A 21668-nucleotide genomic window follows, 5' to 3' on the forward strand; every position below is an offset into this window, starting at 1 on the left:
TAAAGGCTCTCTTCAATAGGGGGCTGGGGAAAGGGGGGGGGGGGGAGGGAGAAAGGGATGGACAGAAAGGACAGGAAGACTTTGGAAGCACTTTTTTTTTTATTTAAAAAACTATATGTCTGAAGATCCAAGCATTTAAGGCTGAAGATGATTGTGCATCTAAAAATCTATGCAAGGATTTTTTAGAGATGTGATTTTATAATCTTCACCAACTCACTAATGAAATATTTTTAAAGCAAATTTTAAACTAAGGTCCTGTAGACACATGTTCTGAGTAAATATTACAGTAATGCACAACTGTTTTTGTCAGTAAATTCAGAAACTGACAGTATATACCTGGGGTTTGGCAAATGCCTGTTAAATAGCTTCATTACCCCTTGAATGGCTCTTTAACAGTTTCATTGTTGTGCTAATAGGTCTGGCAGGCTGGAACACTTTTTCACTTTTACAAAAAGAAAGGGAGTACTTGTGGCACCTTAGAGACTAACCAATTTATTTGAGCATGAGCTTTCGTGAGCTACAGCTCACTTCTACTAGATCCCCTTCCAAGGAAGACTCACCAGGCTGCAGCAGCCAGATGCGAGAGCTTGCAGGAAGGGTCGAACAGGGATAGGAAAGCCGGGTGGGTGGACACTAAGACCCAGTGATGCCACAAATTTTCAGGTGCCCTATGCAGATGCGTATGTTGCATATGCCTACGGACAGCTCTGCGCCTGTACTTATTTTGTGAGACACCTAGCACATCTTTGGGAGTGCAAAAAATAATTTAAAGATTTTGTGTTTTGGGACTTTTTGAAAATGCCTATGTCCAGTGATGGTGTCACCTTCCCTGAATGACACATCAGGTCTTTTCTGAATATGACAGGTTTCAGAGTAGCAGCCGTGTTAATCTGTATTCGCAAAAAGAAAAGGAGTACTTGTGGCACCTTAGAGACTAACAAATGTATTTGAGCATAAGCTTTCGTGAGCTACAGCTCACTTCATTGGATGCATTCAGTGGAAAATACAGTGGGGAGATTTATATACACAGAGAACATGAAACAATGGGTGTTACCATACACACTGTAACGAGAGTGATCACTTAAGGTGAGCTATTGCTAGCAGGAGAGCGGGGAGTTGAAGGGGGGGAATAAACATGGGGAAATAGTTTTACTTTGTGTAATGACCCATCCACTCCTAGTCTCTAGTCAAGCCTAAGTTAATTGTATCCAGTTTGCAAATTAATTCCAATTCAGGAGTCTGTTTTTGAAGTTTTTCTTGTTGAAGAATTGCAACTTTTAGGTCTGAAATTGAGTGTCCAGGGAGGTTGAAGTGTTCTCCAACTGGTTTTTGAATGTTATAATTCTTGACGTCTGATTTGTGTCCATTTATTCTTTTACATTGGTCAAACTGGACAGTCTCTACGTACATGGCAGAGGGGCATTGCTGGCACATGATGGCATATATCACACTGGTAGGTGTACAGGTGAACGAGCCTCTTGATAGTGTGGCTGATGTGATTAGGCCCTATGATGGTTTCCCTCTATTTCAGGAGCATTCAATGTGTGAACCAGCTTCTGCAGGCCACTCTGCAACCAACATACCTTCTCATGCTGTTGTCTATCCTTACCAGCCCTGGAATAAATAACTGGACATTTCAGTGCCTGGATTCTCTAGGACCCACCTCCAATGCTTCAAGCTTCTGCAAATCCAGACACTGAAATATTCTAAGATCTACTTCTTTTTAAGTGATCAGTGTGGGAGACACTGAGAATCCTTGATTATTTTGTGGTGCTGTCATAAGTTTATTGTACATTAACTAAGCTAGATTAAATCTTGTTATATTTAGGTTCATACTTTTTGATTCTTCCACAATACTGTTTTTATAGTGCACTCTCTCTTATAAACAGTACATATACAGTAGCAAAAATACTTTCATGGGTCAGTATCAGAATTTGCTTTGTTCTATGAGCTAATACACCACTTAAGTGAGTGAGTGTGGACATGGAAAGGAACAAATATCCTACTTTCAGCTTTCCTGTTGTTAGTCATTTTATGTTCCAGTTCTTCCAGTGTGCTGTATTCCACCCTGAAATCACTCTTCTTGCTGTAGAGATGGCCATTTTTGTCTTTTTCTATATTCACAAGTCTGGGGAAAAAAAAGGTTGCTTGGCTTTGAAATCATATTTTAAAATCACTTGAAAATTAATTAAAAATATAAATGCACAGTCATTACCATTTAGAAATTACTTAGACTAACTAGTGGTCATTATTTTTGATTGAATAAGTTAGTTTTATACAAGTGTATCGTTACAGAATTTAAAAACTGGGCTTTAATACAGGGAATATTAATCAGAATAGCTGCTTTTAATTTATCATGTAACTAGAGTGTTATCACTTGGCAGGATTAGATTTGAAAGACCTGGAAGGATTAGATTTTTATTGGTAAATGTCAATGAATTAAAAAAAACAGGAACATCCTTTGCAAGATTTTTGCTTAGTGCAGGCCAGACTGTAAGTCTGACAGAAGCAATTAGAAATCTGGTATTCAACAAAGGCAGACTGATGTACATTTCTGCTCTTCGCTTTAAAAAGATCATGCTAAATGGTGATTTTATATCTAATGGCCTTCGGGTCCTTCACATCCTTTAAAACTGTCTCACTTTCTCCCTCAATTTATAACTACCTTCTTTACACTCAAGATTCTGCATCAGATGAGCCTTATAGACTATGTACTGTTAGATGCCACTTTCTTCCTCAGAAGTGGCCACACTTCAGTAGTAGATGAAGTGGTCCTTACTTATCCATTATCTGCCTCACAGGGGTGTGACTAAGCATTTTGAGAAATAGATGAAACTCATTACATATGTAGAGCCCAACCTGTTTCCCCCTCTCCCCTCTGACATTCCTTGCCATGATTATCCAGCGGTTAGGGCACTAGCCGAAGAACTGGGAGACCTGGGTTCAATTTACTGCTGTACCACGGATTCCCTGTGTGACCCTGGCAAATCATTTAGCTTCTCTGTTCCTCAGTTCCCAGTTTGTAAAATGGGGATACCAGTATTTCCCTACCCTACTTGAGTGTTGTGAGGATAAATATATTAAAAGTTTGTGAGGTGCTGAGCTACTACAGTGATGAGGGTTGCACAAATAGAAGAATTAGACCTAAGTCAGGGGTTTTACCAGTCCTCTCGGGGGATGGAAGGGAAGGAAACAAGTGGTTGGTTGAGAATAAGCAAATAGAAAGCTTGATTTAAGATTTAGTTAGAGGCGGGGAAGTCTATTGCCTTGAAGCTGTTGCTAAAACTGCTCCCAGACAATGCTGCAAATCCCAGGCCAGATTAATTATGTAAGTGGCTAGAGTAATATATGTTTGTTTCAAGGTTTTTATTTTTTTCAGTTGGTATCTTTAAGTTGTAGGGTTATTATTTTCTAACTTTGTTTTTCTATTTTTGTAAATAAAAGAGTCAAAGGAATCTACTCCTGTAGGGTTCTATTTATATTTTATGTTTAGTGTTTAATATTTCATTTAAAAACAATAACACAATATTATTTGTGTTCAGCATCCTATTTAGTTTTCCTGATGTTTCCCCAGCAAAACTGAAACCTGCTAAAAAAAACATTTATACTGTTCTTGGACCAACTGAAAAGGAGAGAATGGATGTTCTCTGAGGAAATGAATGGATTAAACCAAGAAAGAAGAACACAGGGGTAAACTGAAATACATTTTGGGGCATGAATTCTGGTATGCAGGAGACTAGATTAAAAACGAGTTAACATGGTTGTGATCTAGGATAGCAGTTCCCAAATTCTGTAGACAAATAAAGTCCTTGGAACACTTTCCCAGTCAGCTGCCTGGTTTCACAATGACAGTTCTTTTCACTGTCCTCCTGCTGGATCACATTAAAGGAAGCTAAAAATACATTAAATACCTCCCTATTATTACTTGTCTATGTGACAAATTGATGTAGTTGCCACAAGGTTGTTATTTGATCATCAACGGTAGTGGAGGTCTTCCAAGTAATCTTGAACGAGGGCAGAGATAATAAAGAAATTATCTTGTTGACTAAGACTGCGGTTCACACTATAAAAATGTATGAGAACTGATCTAGGTGCATAGTGCAGTGCCAGCAACCTTTACAAAGAGCTATCACTGAAAGGCTGAGCACAGCATGGTGGAAGAGAGCAGGGAGGATGAACTGCACTAATGTAGTTCCGTACATAGGTGGAGCTGTAATGTAGATGGACAGATTTGCTCCAAAGTAATGTGCTCCCAATGCCTCTACAACAACAGTGTGATTGGAATGTGGATACGAGATGTTTTAGAGATATTAAAGGTGCTTGAAATTGCTAACTTTGATAGTGGCATTTTTTTATTTTTAAATACACAGATCCATAAGTAATTTTTGTTTCTTTACTGTGGTCAATGGTGTAACAAAATATACTTACAGCCAGAGTCCGAAACCGTTACTCATAGTGGGTAGCACCATGGTACCTTGATTTCAGTGGAACGACTTGGGGAGTAATGGATTACTCAGTGTAATTAAGATGATCAGAATCTGGCCCTTGATGGATTTGAACAATGGGCAGCTCTCTCATAGTTCATGAAGGTTTTTATGTCCGTTTAGTAGCCTCATTTATCAACAAGCATTCCTAAGTATTAAACCTTCTTAATATAGCTTCTGCTAAGGTAGTTCAACTTTTAGAGTTCCAACAATAACCGCATCCCCTTATTGTTTTAGGCTACTCTAACCCTAAGAGCACCCCAAGCCCAGAGGACAAGGGGCTCCCTGGTATCTAGCAATAAGCCTCAGCTGGTGTGACCAGCTGATTCTGATTGTATTCCAATTTACTGTTGTCATAATCTGTATTTAAAAGGTGTTAGGGAAGGTATCATATGCAAACTGGTAACATGCTGGTCATTAATATTATTGCATGGTATATGTACAGTAGTATATGAAAAATTATAAATATGGATAGCAAGAAAACAGTCTACAAATGCAGTAGAAGCAAGAGGAAGCCAAAGACAGGATTAGATCCGTTACTCAATGAGGAGGGGAAAACAATACCAGAAAATGTGGAAATGGCAGAAGTGCTAAATGTCTTTTTTGTTTCAGTTTTCACCAAAAAGTTTAGTAGTAATTGGATATTAACTTAATGAATGACAGTAAAGGGAAAGAACAAGTTAAAAATTACTTAGACAAATTAGATGTTTTCTAGTCACCAGGGCCTGATGAAATACATCCTAGAGTACTCAAGGAGCTGACTGAGAAAACATCTGAGCCATCAGCAATTATCTTTGAAAAGTCATGGAAGATGGGTGAGATTCCAGAAGACTGGAAAAGGGCAAATATAGTGCCAATCTATAAAAAAGGAAATAAGGACAACCTGGAGAATTACAGACCTGTCATCTTAAATTCTGTACGCGGAAAGATAATGCAGCAAATAATTAAGCAATCAATTTGAAAACACCTAGAAAATAATAAAGTGGTAAGTAACAGCATGAATTTATCAAGAACAAATCATGTCAAACCAACCTAACAGCTTTCTTTCACAGGATAACAAGCCTTATGGATAAAGGGGAAGTGGTAGATGTGGTGTATCTTGACTTTAGTCTGTCTCCCATGACCTTCTCATAAACAAACTAGGGAAATACAACCTAGATGGAGCTACTACAAGGTGGGTGCAGAACTGGCTGGAAAACTGTTCCCAGAAAGTAGTCGTCAGTGGTTCATAGTCAAGCTGAAAGGGCATATCGAGTGGGGTTCTGCAGGGATCAATTCTGGGTCCGGTTCTGTTCAATATCTTCCTCAATGACTTAGATAATGGCATAGAGAGTACATTGATAAAGTTAGCGGACGATGCCAAGCTGGGAGGGGTTGCAAGTGTTTTGGAGTATAGCATTAAAATTCAAAATGATCTGGACAAACTGGAGAAATGGTCCAAAGTAAACAGGATGAAATTCAATCAGGACAAACGCAAAGTACAGTGGAACCTCAAAGTTACGAACACCTTGGAAATGGAGGTTGTTTTTAACTCTGAAATGTTCGTAACTCTGAACAAAACATTATGGTTGTTCTTTCAAAAGTTTACAATTGACCATTGACTTTATACAGCTTTGAAACTTTACCGTGTAGAAGAAAAATGCTACTTTCCCTTTATCCTTTAGTAGTTTTTGTTTAATACAGTACTCTACTGTATTTGCTTTTTTTCCCCATCTCTGCTGCTGTCTAATTGTGTACTTCTGGTTCCAAATGATGTGTGTGGTTGACTGGTCGGTGCGTAACTCTGGTGTTCATAACTCTGAGGTTCTACTACATTCCACGTAGGAAGGAACAATCTGTTGCACACATTCAAAATGGGAAATGACTGCCTAGGAAGGAGTACTGCGGAATGGGATCATAGTGGATCACCAGCTAAATATGGGTCAACAATGTAATACTCTTGCAAAAAAAGCAAATATCATTCTGGGATGTATTAGCAGGAGTGTTGTAAACAAGACACAAGAAGTCATTCTTCCACTCCACACTGATTAGACCTCAACTAAAGTATGTGTCCAGTTCTGGGTGCCACATTTCAGGAAAGATGTGGACAAACTGGAGAAAGTCCAGAGTAGCGCAACAAAAATTAGTAAAGGTCTAGAAAAAATGACCCATGAGTAGAGATTGAAAAAAATGGGGTTTGTTTAGTTTGGAGAAAGATGGGGGGGGGGGGGACGACGACCATGATAACAGTTTTCAAGTACAGAAAAGGTTGTTACAAGCAAGAAGGAGATAAATTGTTCTCTTTAACCTCTTACGACAAGAAGCAATGGGCTTAAATTGCAGCAAGGGCGTTTTACACTGGACATTAGGAAAAAAGTTACGGTCAGGGTAGTTAAGCACTGGAATAAATTGACTAGGGAGCCTGTGGACTCTCCATCATTGGAGATTCTTAAGAGCAGGCTAAAGAAACACCTGTCAGGGATGATCGAGATAATACTTAGTCCTGCTTGAGTGCAGGGAACTGGACTAGAAGACCTCTTGAGGTCCCTTCCAGTCCTACTATTCTATGATTCTATGTGTTGGAAATATGTTTTTAAAATGTGTTTGGCAAGTAAGGCTGAAGTCACTCCACCCTAGACAAAGGAATGTGATCCCACCTGCTTGAAAGTGTCTCCAGTATAAATTGAGCAAGGAGAGACAATGCAAGTACATTTACATAAAAGGCAAAGTCAATAAACTAGCCAGTGGAGGAGTATGACAAAACATACTTCTGTGTCCACATCCTACACTATTGTAATAATCATTGCTCAAAGTATGCCTTGTGAGGTATCATTTGAAAACTTATAATTTTCTGGTCATTACTATCCTGGTAAAATATCTGTGGAAACACTGTATGTGAAGTTACAGTAGAACCTCAAAGTTACAAACATCTTGGGAATGGAAGTTGTTCGTAAATATGAAATGGAATCATAACTCTGAACAAAACATTATGGTTATTCTTTCAAAAGTTTACAACTGAACATTGACCTAATACAGCTTTGAAGCTTTACTATGCAGAAGAAAATGCTGCTTTTAACAGTCTTAATTTAAATAAAACAAGCACAGAAACAGTTTCTTTACCTTGTTAGTTTTTTTTCCTTTTCCTTTAATTTTTTTAGTAATTTATGTTTAACGCAGTACTATACTGCATTTGCATTTTTCTTTTTTCTATGCTGCTGCCTGGCTGCATACTTACAGTTCCAAATGAGGTGCATGGTTGACCGGTTAGTTCGTAACTCTGGTGTTCGTAACTCTGAGGTTCTGCTGTATAAGATTCCACTGTATGGTTTTAACAACATTTTTTATTAACATGTTCCAAACTGCGGTTAGCAAACAGGTTTGTCTCAAACAAAGGAATGTACGCTCTGCTTAATTTGCATTTATGCAGTAAACAGTCATCAAGCAGGAAAGTGAGATAAAGGAAGTTCAAAAAGGTGAGGAAAAGCAGTAGGGAACATCCTTCCCCAGAGACTCTTTGCCTCCTGAATCTTAGCTGGAAATGTTTTTCAAGAGGGGGACTGAAACTATAAAAAGGACAGAGAAACACTCTGAGATCCCCCTGCTCCTCCACCTGCCCATTGCATTCATGCACCTGAAGCATTCTTTGGATTTTGGGAGAAGCGGTCCTGACCTAAGAAGTTTGGTCAGTACGACTGCGAAAAGCATGTGGTGAGGAAACTTTGCTCTGACTTTAACATAGTTTGTTAAGTTAGGCAGCAGTTGTATTTTATCTTTATTTTTCTTGTAACCATTTCTGATTTTTATGCCTTGTCACTTGTACTCACTCAAAATCTCTGTAGTTAATAAACTATTTTATTGTTTTATCTAATCCAGTGTGTTTAAATTGAAGTGTCTGGGAAACTCCATTTGGAGTGGCAAGTTGCGTGCATATTACAGTATTTCTACTAAAGTAGTAATGGACTTCATATAAACTGGTATTGTCCAGGAGAGGGGTGGGCAGTAGGGGACATTCTGGGAGAAAATCCAAGACTGGGAGCGTCTTGGTCACGCAGCAGTATGACCAAAACTGGTAAGAGCCAAGGTCTGGCTCGCTGGCTGCAGCACACACACACACAGACATAACTGGGAGCGACTAGCATGTTGGAGGCTGTTTGTGAGCAGACCAGGCTGGAGGCTACAGAAGCAAAGCATTGTAAAAGGTACCCCAGGTTAGAGGGCAGGGGTGACTGCTAATCATTAGGCTGGACTGTATCCTGGTATGTCACAGGGAGATATCCTCTAAACTATCTTGATGGGGGCAACAGACTTCAAAAATTAACATGGCATCAGCTGCCTGGTGGACACAGCAGGCCTCCTGGAGTCCCCAAGGAGGGCTTCCTGATTCTAAAAACAAAGATAACTTTGGAAGATATAAGCAAGGACAGAGAGCCATTCTGATATCCTTTACTGGGCAGATACAAAAGACTAAAGATCTTGTACATCTGAGAAAAGTGGAGGGTTGAAAGGGGCTTGAAAGTCTCTGGAAACTGGCTACAGCTGAGAAATCTACTTCAACCAAGACTCTAGTTAGTTAAGTTAGAATATGCTTCTAAAACTAAAACCTTACTTTTGTTTGTCTGTAACCATGTCTATCCTTATATTTGGTATCACTTAAACCTCATAGTGGATAAAGTTACTTTACTTTTACTATAATCCAACTCAGTGCTGTAACAGGATTAAGGATTTGCCAACCCCACTTAAGTTAATAACCTGCTGTGTATTGTCTCTTTAAAGGAGCAGCAAAACGGATACGATTTTGTGAGTTACAGTAAGTAGAGGCTGCACACTACAGAAAGATGTCTCTGAGGAACTTGGGAACTGGAGTTCACTGACTGTTACCTGCTATGTAAAGTTTGGACTGGCAGAGTCCTGAAGAGTTTGCTGGAAAGGTAGACAAGCTGGTGTGTCCAGAACTTGACACACAGCTTAGCAGCAGCAAAGCTCTCACTTGCTGAGGCTGAGAGGGTTAACACAGCAGCTCAGAGTTCTGGAACCCCTGCTGATAGTCACAAGTACTAATCTTAAATCACCTCAAAAGCTGTCACCCACAGCAATGCCATGCAGAATGTGTTTATAGTTATATTCTTTAACTTACTGATTTTTTAGTTTTTCTGCTGTTCTTATGAATTCAGCTTTCTTAGCTTGATCAGCTTTAATCATCCAGTTCTGAAACTGAAAGTGTTGACCGGAATCTAGAGTACTGAAAGAGCAGTCACTCTGTACAGAACACAAAAGAAGGCATTCTTTATTAAGAGAAATTAGTCTTGTATTTTTAAACAATTATTCATTATCAGTAACACAGTAGCTAAAAGACAAACACATACTGTGGACGTGATTTACCACTGTGTTACTTCAGTTTTACACTGAACTCAACTGTTCAGTTGTGTAACTCAACTGATTTTAGTGGAATTACACCAGTGTAAAGCTGGTGTAATGCAGTGGTGAATTGGGAATTGTATCTGTAATATGCTCTTAAAAAGAACAATAATACAATGTTATATCACTACAATTAAACAGTAGTTGCCTGTAATAGGAACTGCCACGCTGGATCAGACCCAGGGTCCATCTAGTATTTGACAGTGACCAATACCAGATGCTTCAGAGGAAAATGCAAGAATCTCACAGTACACAAATGTGGAATAACCCTCCCCCCGGTCTCTTCCTGGTCTTATCCCTCCAGTCATTGGGGTTTGGCTTAAATCCTGACGCATGAGGTTTAACAGCCCATCCAAATTTTTTTTTTTTTTATAACCCTGGATATTCTTGATATCATAGCTACTAGTAATTTAGTGTACAGTTTTGCAATCCTCACTCACGGCCTACAAAAAGGTTGACAACAGTTAGGCTGCTGATGTGCTAAGACCACTGTCTATCATGCTGGCCAGCATTGTCTCATTGTTTCTTGGTGCCCCCTACCCATCTGTTTCACTTGTTGTCTCTTGTTTTATACTTAGATTGTAAACTCTTTGGGGAGGGGACTATCTTTGTTCTCTGTTTGTACCTAGCACAATAGGGTCTTGGCCCATGACTGGGGCTCCTAAGCGCTACTGCAATACTAATAAATAAGAATGTTGTGAAACACTGATGTGGGTAATCCCATTTAAGTTAATAGACAACCTGACAAAGTGATACCTAAATTTGAGTAATGGCTGTAAAGATAAGGGCCTTTAGCTCTTACATAGGCAGGTTCAGTAGTATTCCAAGATCAGTGACTGAATAAGCATTTTCCCCCCCTTAGACTAAGCCTACCTAAAATCAGCACAGGGTAACAGATTAACAAGCATTAGGAGTTGTCTATAGGAAAAGTCATCCTTAGAAGTTAATGACTTCTCAATGGGAGGGTGAGGAGAATCGAACCCCCATGACCACTGCAACTGGAAGAAAACTTGACTATTTGGCTGGGAGCTTATTAAGCCATATAGAGAATAAATGTCTCCTCTGCTGCACAGTTGAATTAATCTGACTACTCCAGCTAAAGAGTTATTTATTGGAGCATCTGAACTAGCATCACATTAGTAGAAATGCCCCACATTCTGTCTATTAGGGTTGCCACATTTTTTTCTATTGGACAAATACAAACTGGAAAAAAATGGAAATAATAAGGTGTGTACTAAACAGACTGCTTACTGGCTTTGATCTGCTTGCAATCTTTCATCCCCCATTTCCTTCACCAATATTTTCTCTATTTAGAGTGTGGCTTGAAGGAGGAATGCTATCCTTATATCGATCTGTAAAGTGCTTAATGAATTGTTGATACTATAAAAATAAATATCAACAAAAACATTACATGCTGAGATGAACTTCTGCATGGAATGCTAATGCATCATCACAAGCTGAAGACAAACAAAAGTTAAAATAAATTCAGCTCCTAGATCACTATCTAACCATGTTTATTTAAAGCACCCATGCTCAAGCAAAAAGTTTACACTCTAATCAAAGGGTTTGGCCAGCCAGCATATACAAGGGCAAACTATATCATAACTGGATTTTTAAACAAAGCATTTTCTATGTCTACTTAGACTGCAGCTTTGTTTTTTAACCACTTTGAACTGTAGTTTGGCCATGTCCATGATATATTTAAAGAGGTCACTCTTCAGAAACTATAAAAAATGACATCATGGAGTACCATGTTTATTATGCCTCCGTGAGTACATATCAAATTTGATCAGTTTGGAAGACCATGAGATGGTATGGGAGTCCCAGATAGCATAATTTAGTCAGCAGTACTCTTATTACTGTGATCATGCACTGGAAGAACCCAGCTTGACTTTTATTCATCATGCCACAGTCAGTCACTCAGCAACCACTGAGATTCTGATCTCTGTAGAGTTAAAAACCTACATGACACCTGTGGGAATCCTGCAGTTCTCTCAGTTACATTATATTATCCAAATGCTGGAGTGGAGATACAGAGTTAGGATTATCAGTTGGAAGCCAACAACACAGGACATCGTACCGGAAAAGATGAAAGATGAAACCAAGAACTAACCTTCAATCAAATATTTTAGGTACTTCTAGAGATGAGGTGGGTGAAGTAATATCTTCTATTGGGCCAAACACAGAAGTTGGTCCAATAGTAGATATTGTCACCTTGTCTTTCTAATATCCTGGGACTAACACTGCTACAAGACTAAATACAACTTAGATCAGCATGGAGGCCGCCTCTCTGAAGACGTCCACACAGGGTGCAGCGGCAGTCAAAAAGCAAACAGGATGGTAGGAATCATTAAAAAAGGGATAGAGAATAAGACAGAGAATATCTTATTGCCCTTATATAAATCCATAGTACGCCCACATCTTGAATACTGTGTACAGATGTGGTCCCCTCATCTCAAAAAAGATATACTGGCATTAGAAAACGTTCAGAAAAGGGCAACTAAAATGATTAGGGGTTTGGAATGGGTCCCGTGAGAGGAGAGATTAAAGAGGCTAGGAATTTTCAGCTTGGAAAAGAGGAGACTAAGGGGGGGTATGAGAGAGGTATATAAAATCATGAGTGGTGTGGAGAAAGTGAATAAGGAAAAGTTATTTACTTGTTCCCATAATACAAGAACTAGGGGCCACCAAATGAAATTAATGGGTAGCAGGTTTAAAACAAATAAAAGGAAGTTCTTCTTCACTCAGCGCACAGTCAACCTGTGGAACTCCTTGCCTGAGGAGGTTGTGAAGGCTAGGACTATAACAGGGTTTAAAAGAGAACTGGATAAATTCATGGAGGTTAAGTCCATTAATGGCTATTAGCCAGGATGGGTAAGGAAAGGTGTCCCTAGCCTCTGTTTGTCAGAGGGTGGAGATGGATGCCAGGAGAGAGATCACTTGATCATTACCTGTTAGGATCACTCCCTCTGGGGCACCTGATATTGGCCACTGTTAGTAGACAGGATACTGGATTGGATGGACCTTTGGTCTGACCAAGTATGGCCATTCTTATGTTCTCCCTAGGGGGGCACTAAAGAACATTCAGGGTAGCCAGGCCAACCAGCCCCAGCTGTGGCTCCCAGCCTCCTCGCCCAGCTCCCCCCCCCCCGGCCTTGGCCCCTTCCTGCCCCTGACTCTGCTCCCAGCCTCAGCCCCGGCTGTGGCTCCCTTCTGGGCCCCAACCCAGCTCCCAGCTGCAGCCCCCTTACTCCTGTCTGCCCTCCCCACAAGCTACAGCTTTGCTCCTGGCCTCATGGGGGGGGGGGGGGGGCACAGACAACAGTAACGGCTGGCACAACTGTGAAAAGTTTGGGGACCACTGACCTAGGTACTTCTAAAGAGCCTATCACTGGGGCATGTAATATCAGCGTGATGAACAACAGGACAATCACGTAACAGGGCAAAAAAGTTCCAGAGCAGATTGAACTGGCTATGCAGTGTTGCTGTAGCCAAGTGGGTCCCAGGATATTGGAGGCAGGGTGCGTGAGGTAATAGCTTTTATGAGGTGGATTTCTGTTGGTGAGAGAGACAAGCTTCCCAGTGCCCCACAGGGCTCTTCTTTGGGCCCTCAGCTGGGCCAGGTACTTTGGAGGGAAAGCGCAATGGAAAGGCGCAGAGGTGCGGACTGATTTGGGGTGCAGCACTGATGGGGGGAGGGGTTCTGGCACAGCCCCGCTCCCAGCACAAAACCTGCGAGAGCCTGGATATTTTTTTTTTTTTGGGGGGGGGGGGGGAGAGTCATCTCACAATTTCCGCCACTGGCCGGCCGCTCTGGGGCCCCCGCCACGGGGCGCAGGGCGGGGACGGTGGGGGGAGGGGGTGTTACTGTGGCGGCCGCGAGCTGGGCAGGGGCCAGGACGGCAGGAGGCGCTCCCTGACGTCACAGAACGTCCGGTAACTGCTGTGACCGCAGCGCCGCCCCTCACCCCCAGGGCTGCACGCGCCCCAGCTACGGCGGGCGAGCGGGGTCCAGGGGCGGCCCCGGACACGGTCTGGGCCGCAGCAACGTTTCTCTGGCAGACACAGGGCCCGTTTGGAGCCTCCCCGCGTTAGCGGTGCCGGCCTCCCTCCCTGGGCTCTCTCCCGGCCGGGGGAAGGAGGGAACAGCCCAGAATCCCTTTGACAAGGATGAGCCGCAGCGAAGTCACTGCCCCGAGGCGCGCTCTCATCGCCGCGCGGCGGGAACGGCGCTGCCGGCCGGGCCTTTACCTGCTGCTGCCCGGACGCCGTTGCCACGGCCGCCATCTCGGAGGCCAGCACGGCTCCCTTCTTCGGGGAGGGGGGTTACGCGCGCTCCGTCGGGGTCTCAGGAACACGGACTAGGGGCAGGGCTCCACAGGGCGGGGCTTTGCTCTGGCGGGCGCGGGCGGCGCGCTCCTACCGGGGGTGGCGTGAGAGGCGAAGCTCCGCCCATCCCAAGCGCGCGGCGGGTAGCGTCCCACAACCTGAGGCAGACACGTGCCAAGTGGCTGTGTCTCACGTGTGGCGCCAGCTGGAAGCCGTGGCGCAGCCCGGGCTGCGGCCCCTTCTGACCATTGCGCGCCCGGTGCGTCTGGTTCTCTGCCCGAGCCCCAGTTACGCAGCCATAGCCAGCGCCTGGGGCCTGCGGCTCCCATCAAACGTGTGCCGTGCTCACCTGACGCCAGCGTTGACAGGTGTCGGAGGTGTGGCACGTTTTGAGCCGTTAGAAGCACAGCCTGGCTGTTTAGGGGACTGCTTAAGAAGAGTCAAATTGTACCACCTGGTTGTCCGCACGTTTAGATGCTTTTACCCAATCGGTGTGATTGGATTTTTAGCACTAGTCTTGCAGAATTTATGCAAGGGCTTCCGCGTGAGTGTAATCTAATTTATCTGGTGTTAGCCACCAGGTACTTGCATCCCAGGAGTAAGGACCAGAGATCAGATTTGTACTGGCAAAAAACTTCATTAACGTTGTATGTTAAATTTACAAATTTGGAAAATGTAATCCTTTAAATTAATGTTGTATAGCTAGTTTTAGACAAGGGGTTTGTTCAGAAAGGATTTTGCAATAAGATTTTGGGTTTTTTGAAAAAAATATATGCAGAATACTATTTTTCCAGTTGACACAGCTTTTTTTTTTCCACAGGTCAGCTGCACTTCAAAAACAAAAGTGAATCTATTTTTGAGTTCAGCTACAGCTTAGTTGTTTGTACATTTTTTTTGCCTTTGCAGTGATTAACAATAGAGAAATGTTCCTACAGAAATACAATATTAGAACCATCTGAGTCAGAGTTGCAGGCAGAATATGGTGCTGCTGTTAGTGCTCATGATGTGGAAGGAAAAAATGTATCTTTGTATGAATCTCTCTGCAGATTACAGTGCCTGTTATATTTTTCCATCTCTAATTCAACTGCTATTGATTGAAGACTACTGGCAATGGCCATACAGTCATCTGCGATTAACTTGACTGCACCAGAGCAGTAATAACCCTGTGGAGCTTTTAGACACCTGGAATAAAGGTATGCAGTGTGGCCGTGGCCATTCAGCACTACGGCCCTTTGCTGACTAAGGGCATTGGTGTTGTGTTGTTGATTGAATGCTACCTTACTCTACTTACCCCAGTAGGTAATGGACACCGATACACTTCAGGCTCTATATTTCTCCTGTCACATATAATTGTGTTGTATCATAGAAAGGAGGGATATTTTGTAGCACTTGTTTAACACACAGTTATGGAGATTGCATTATACATGTTTTCATTTCTGATACCAGTTATTTGGAATGTCAAACCAGTGGCTGGTTCAAGTAGGGCTAGTTGAGGCATCCTGCTTGAATTGCCATTGCTTCAAGGATGTCAAACCACTGTATTCCTGCTGCCAACTCCATTACAATTACTACCTTAGAGGCCTGATCCAATGCCCATTGAAATCTGTGGGAAGACTACCATTGACTTAACTCGACTGTCTGTCTTGTGTAATTTCAGTACTTCTCCAGAATGGTCACCTTTTTAGTGTGTTTCTCCAGCAGCTGAGAAAATATAGCACAGTGTAATAAAGGATTATCTGGTACAGCAACATCCTCTCCAGCTCATTGAGGAATAGAAGTTTATTGATAAACTTCACTACTTCTTGAATGGGAGGACAGTAGCTAGGTGGCCGAGCCTGAGAGGGAGGAGATTTTAATGGCGAAATAAAGGCAGTGATACAGAGGATTCTCCAAATGATTAAAAGAGGTTCTCTTGGACAGAACCTTCTCCTGGACACTGACTTCCCAATCCTGCAAGGTGTTGAGACCTCTTCTCATCCCCTTTTAGGGTTGGGCCTTGAATGCCTCACAGTCCTGGAACTTAAAACAAGAAAAAAATATCAGAAAGGAGACAGATCAGGTGACTGCACTGGGATGACTTTTAGAGTAACACTAGCAGCTTAAACCCTAACTGAAAGTCTCTGAAAGAATCCAGGGGAGATAAATGTCTCCAACCAGGAATGAAACCAGGCAAAATTCAATGGAAAATACAAGGAAGCCTCAATTTTTTACCGCTTAAACTTTAGAAAACTTGGTTCTCAAGTAGTTTATTGGACTTGCACTGTTGCAGCCATCATGTACAAGATCTCCTTTGTAACTAGTACAAAAGCCATGTAATCAGCAGTGAGGTCCCTATAAGTAGAAAACCCTGAAACGTAAGAACAGCAAGTTATGCTACTACTTTCTTCTCCCTTATAACCTCAACCCTTCATGTTAGGTTTGTGGCTGAGGTAAGTCAGGGTAAGCCCCTGCAGATTTTTGAGGGGGACCCAGAGACAAATGGCTGATATATACATATTCTCTCATGACCGAAGGAGCTGGGAGATGTTTGTTACTAGCTCAAGCTCTATTTATTTCTGGATTTAAAAGTTTTCATATTGATTTATTGATCCAGGAAAACTAGAGCATATCCTTTGTTATGCTGCAAAAATGAAGAAAATCTTTTAAAAGTACTCAGTAAATTTTGTGATCTAATGATCTAATTTTTCTGCTCACATCCTTTATTCTAGTTAAACTTTTAAATAACTGTCAACGGAATTTTTCTGCACACTGGAAATAATCTGTTCAAATTGTGGCTTTGCTAGCTAAAGAGATTTCAGGAACTGGTGCTGTTCCCAGCTGCAGAACACAAAAGCATTCACAGATGCTAACTAAATGGCCTATGCTGAAGACATTTTATTGCCTAATTGGTGTTTTTAAGAACATTTTCCTGCTGTATTTTTCCTTTTTGTTTTTTATGATTGCAATTACATTTGATTTCTTTGTGTTGGTGATTTTTATATATCAACTTCTGAATAGAAATTAGCAAGGAATAGGAAATGTTTCAAAACCTGAAAATAGCCATGCATGTAAATTGAGGATTGTTCTTACAGACTGCTACCTCCAATGGTCTGAAAAATATCTTTATTCTTTCCATTACAGTGTTTCCTAATTTTCTTTGTCTGTTTTTTGCACTACTCTGATATCAGAGAGACAAGATGTACCCTGTAGTACCTGTTTGTATTTGCTTTGCTTCATCCACTGCTGCTTTATCAACCATTCTGAGATTTCCTTTAGTGGAGTTAGCAATTGAGAGCAGTTCAGGCTTTGAGCTATGCAACATATCAGGCATTAGCAAGCAAATTTGTTGGGGGTCTCTCACTCATTTCCAGATGGCAAAGCCATATACAACAATTAACAATATATTCCCCATATGCCCCAGAATCCTTTGCATTATTTCTCACTGCACTTAGTTGGAGGTCCATGATAAACGTAGTGGTTCATAGGTATTTCTGGCATCTCCACCCATTTCCATAGTCCTTGAGACATCTGCTGGTACTCCTCTTGGGTGGTCACTATGCACAGGTTGAGAACTACTGATATAATTCCAATGGCGATCACAAGGTTGATAAGTCATTGGAGGTGGGATACAGTTCTAATTTGTGTCATTTATTTTGTTTGCAGTAACTGCTTCTAATTAACCAGTACTAACCAGCTAAACACATAGAAAAGAAAAGGAGTACTTGTGGCACCTTAGAGACTAACAAATTTATTTGAGCATAGCTCACAAAAGCTTATGCTCAAATAAATTTGTTAGTCTCTAAGGTGCCACAAGTATTCTTTTTCTTTTTGCGGATACAGACTAACACAGCTGCTACTCTGAAACATAGAAAAGAGTAAGGCTGTCAGGATTTAGCTCTTAGTTAAATCTTACTCAGGCAGACTCCCACTGATTGCTTGATTTGGCCTTCAGTGGTAACAAAGGAAAGATACGCACTTGCTGAGAATGTGAAAATATCTTATTTGCTACCCCTCTGTTTACTTTATATGTATAGTGCACGACATTGCATTCATGACACACGATGCTACTACAGTTAGTTTACATTCTTTACCAGTGGGCAGTTTTGGGGGAAGAAAGGATTTGCCAGGTAGAGGATATTTAGGCCAAAATATACTGATTTTGGGTGCCTCTATTTGTGGATGCCCAGCCTGAGATACCTTGTGCCTGACTTCCAGAAGCATTGAGTATTTGTATCTCCACATCAGGAGATGTGGGTGCTCAGCACCTCTGAAAATCAGGTCTAAGACTGTTCTCACATATGGCAGGGCACACAGCAGCTACAGGACTGGGGGAATCCAAAGGTGAGCTTTACACCACATTTGCACACCCACAGCTTCAAATCAGTGGTGTGCAATTCAGCTGGACATCAGGATCTGGTCCGGGGGGGGGCGGGGGGTTTAATAATGGCTTCTGCTAATTCATTTGTGCTGGCCAGTGTGACTTGAACAGAATTTTAATTAAAAAGTAGGTTTGTAAATAAAGTAATGATCTAGTCTGGAGACTTTTTTTTTTTAAAAAAGCAGTTTTAACAAACCTGTGCTCCAGACACACCACCCAGCACAGCCCCAGTAGCAGAAACCAGTACCAAAATCCCTGTTTTAAAATGACTTCTTATCAGGAAGTAAAGGTTTGTCTAGCTGGGAGCCCAAATATTAACATTGTTTTATTATGTGGGTAACTGGAAAAGGCCCTTGTTTAGATAGTCATGGAAACCATGCTAGCAACAACCATATTTAGTTGTTGCTAGCATGATTTCTATTGTAACGTAGGCAGAGTAATCAAAACAGGTTTGATGTGTTTTCTGTGACTCACGATATGCACTCTGCCCTGACATGCATAATATTCAGCCTAGAAAACAGACAAAAGGAATTTTAATCCTCTTCTATGATGCTTTGTACTTTACACTTTTATGACAAAACATACACACTATTGCTAGAATTGATGTAGCTCCAGAAGTAGTAGCAATGGGGGAAGTGCTAGTGCAAACAAGGAGACAAGGCTCCCTCAGCTGCCAGCATTTTTAACACTGTCATTTGGACCTTCTCTGAGCAGGCAGTTAGAGTAGTTCAAATTTCTGCAGAGTGGTCCAGATCCTGAGGTTCATTTACTCAGTCCTTACTGAGGCAAACTCCTATGGAAAACTATGTAAGTACTTCAGGATTTAGCTTTACAATGTCCTGTCATTTTGACCCCCTTTCAAATGCCTGTAACACACCTTCTATTCACATATTAAAATGTTTACAGTGGTGCACAAGCAGTGTAGAGGAGGATGGTTGTGGATAAGGTGCTAGCCTAGGACTTTGGAAACCCAAGATTCCTGGGGCAAATCAGATAGTCGCTCTGTGGCTCAGTTTCCCATCTCTAAAATGAGGATCACATAGTTCCCTCCCTCAAAGGGGTCTTGTGAGGATATATACATTACAAGACTGTAAGATGCTCAGACATTAGGGTGATGAAGGCCATTTAAGTACCTAAGATAAATATAGGGGGACATGCTCTGGGCAAGTCCAAACTCCATTCTATCCCACAGTTAATGGGTCCCTCTGTTACAGGGCCTGTGTGGGCAAGAAGTGCAAACTTTGCAGCTGCAACTGTGCAATTAGTCCTCCCTTCAGTGACAGATTTGACATTAATAGCTCTCACTTGTCAGCCCACTCAGCTATTGGCTGCACGTGGGCCTGTGAGCATCTGAAGTGGTGCTCAACTGGTCACAGCTTTGCCCCTCCCATCCTCAAGAACAAACCTCAGTGTAGTAAAGGAGGACACAAAAACACAATGAAAAAATACTTTATTAACATTGTGACATTCTATGTAACCCCCATATTCCTCATTTTTATATAATTGTGATCTGACATATAAAGCTTGCCTTGTGAGGTATCAGGGGAAAGGTTATGGTCTGCTGAAAGTCATTTCTCTGTCCGTATATGTATATCATTAATGTATATGCAGTTATGAGAATTATGTTGTACGATTGTCACTAAAACATGCTGTAAGTTGGGGAGTCAGCCAGATGTGAGCTCCCCAGAGGCAATAGCAAGGAAAGTAACCAATGCCCAGGCGGGGTGTCAAACAACCCATCGACAGCCATTGTCCAGCAAGGGAGCTACAATTCAATGACTCACCTGCATGAGGCCACACCAGGGGAATTGCTCAAACTTGCAGGGAGACTCAGCAATGCCCCCCGAGACATGCCTGGACTTGTGTTCTCCCAGCACCTGGGACTGAGTTTATAAAACAGAACACAGGGGCCCCATGCTTGGCCTTTCTCCTGCCACACCTATGCTGCCAGTAACAAAGGGCTTGTCTACACTGGCAACGTTAAAGTGGCTTGTGTGGGCATGTGGCACAGCACTAGGAGAGAATTCTCCCAGCGCTCTAAAAAAACCACCTCCATGATGGACAAAACCTGTATACTAAGGACTGTAATGTCCAGTGGGGTGAGAAAAACTGCTTAATCTAGATGTTGCCCAGTCTAATTGGGTTGAGAATTTAGACTGTGTGCTTTTATTTTATTTTATTTTGGTAACTAATTCTACTTTTTGCCTGTCATTTATAATCACTTAAAATCTATCTTTTGTAGTCAATACATTTGTTTTACTGTTTATCTTCACCAGTGAGTTTGTATGAAGTGTGTGGCAAAACTGCTCAGGTTTGCAAGACTGGTGTATTTCCATTGATGAAGCGGTAAACCAATTAATTAATTTGCGCAGCTCGTCCTGAGCAGTGCAAGAGGGTATATTCCTGAGGTACAGTGATGGGAGCTGGAGGGATTTGGCTCTGGTGCCTTTCTCTGTGTGATTCATGAGTGGCTCTGGGAGCATTCATGGAATCTAGCTGGGTGTGGGGTTCCACATGGTTTTGTGCTGAGTGATAACAGCACCTGGAGGGGTGTGTTGCTGATCACTAGTAAGGCATTGTGAGAGACAGCCCAGGCTGGAGAGAGTTAAGGGGGTACAGCGGTCCCACAGTCCCAGGCTGCACCCTGGGGTCCCGTCACAAGCATATAAAAAAATACAACACGTGCATTTTGAAAAAAATATTAAGCTGGAAACACAAAAGGGAAAAAAAAATCAAAGATTTGGTAGCAGCTACCCCACAATATACTTACTATGTTGGGATGCCAGAGCTGTCACAAGATTGCCTCAGCAGCATCTGATATCCTAAAACCAGAACAAAGAAAAGGGATTACATAGCAATGTACCCATCCACCATATCCCCAAGAAAATGCATTTATCTCAATATGCTGCCCCAGCATCCACTTACTGCCCCACTGCACCCAATGAGGGATACAACCCCTGGCAGCCCAAGTGCATTAGGCAGGAGAGGAGGAGATGAAGGAACTCTGTGGGCTGGCTTAAGGGGGCTGAGAGGGATGTCCTTCCTCAGGGACCTAGTGCCCAGACCCACTCCTATCTCTGGATGAAAGAGTGAAACCATTAGAA

The 21668-nt window shown here is 42.0% G+C and overlaps 1 protein-coding gene and 2 long non-coding RNA genes across 12 annotated transcripts in view; 1 reads left to right on the forward strand and 2 right to left on the reverse strand.

Annotated features, from left to right (window-relative positions):
* Positions 1–14600, reverse strand: part of CCDC112 (coiled-coil domain containing 112) — a 26682-nt gene extending 12082 nt beyond the window's left edge. For 4 of the 10 annotated variants that reach the window (XR_005225695.2, XM_037901562.2, XM_037901564.2 and 1 more), the window contains exons 1-3: positions 14130–14304; positions 9598–9719; positions 2007–2128 (exon numbers count right to left, since the gene is read on the reverse strand). Coding sequence is in view for 8 of the 10 variants with exons in the window: in XM_037901562.2 (XP_037757490.1) it covers positions 2007–2128; positions 9598–9719; positions 14130–14165 (280 nt within the window). In the remaining 2 variants the exon portion in view is untranslated. Of the gene's footprint in view, positions 1–2006; positions 2129–5383; positions 5403–9597; positions 9720–14129; positions 14512–14556 lie in introns of those variants that run through there. The other 6 variants (XM_037901566.2, XM_043546358.1, XR_006290833.1 and 3 more) reach the window with 5 other exon arrangements.
* On the forward strand, positions 14487–16883 carry LOC122465784. The gene is made up of 2 exons (XR_006290835.1): positions 14487–14854; positions 15028–16883. It is a non-coding gene; the product is annotated as an uncharacterized LOC122465784 (long non-coding RNA).
* LOC122465783 overlaps positions 16123–21668 on the reverse strand; it is a 17015-nt gene continuing 11469 nt past the window's right edge. Inside the window, exons 4-5 of the long non-coding RNA XR_006290834.1 lie at positions 21335–21386; positions 16123–16226 (exon numbers count right to left, since the gene is read on the reverse strand). This is a non-coding gene — a long non-coding RNA (uncharacterized LOC122465783). The remainder of the gene's footprint in view (positions 16227–21334; positions 21387–21668) is intronic.

The sequence above is a fragment of the Chelonia mydas genome, chromosome 5 (genome assembly GCF_015237465.2).
Source record: "Chelonia mydas isolate rCheMyd1 chromosome 5, rCheMyd1.pri.v2, whole genome shotgun sequence".
In the NCBI taxonomy this organism is placed as follows: Eukaryota; Metazoa; Chordata; order Testudines; family Cheloniidae; genus Chelonia; species Chelonia mydas.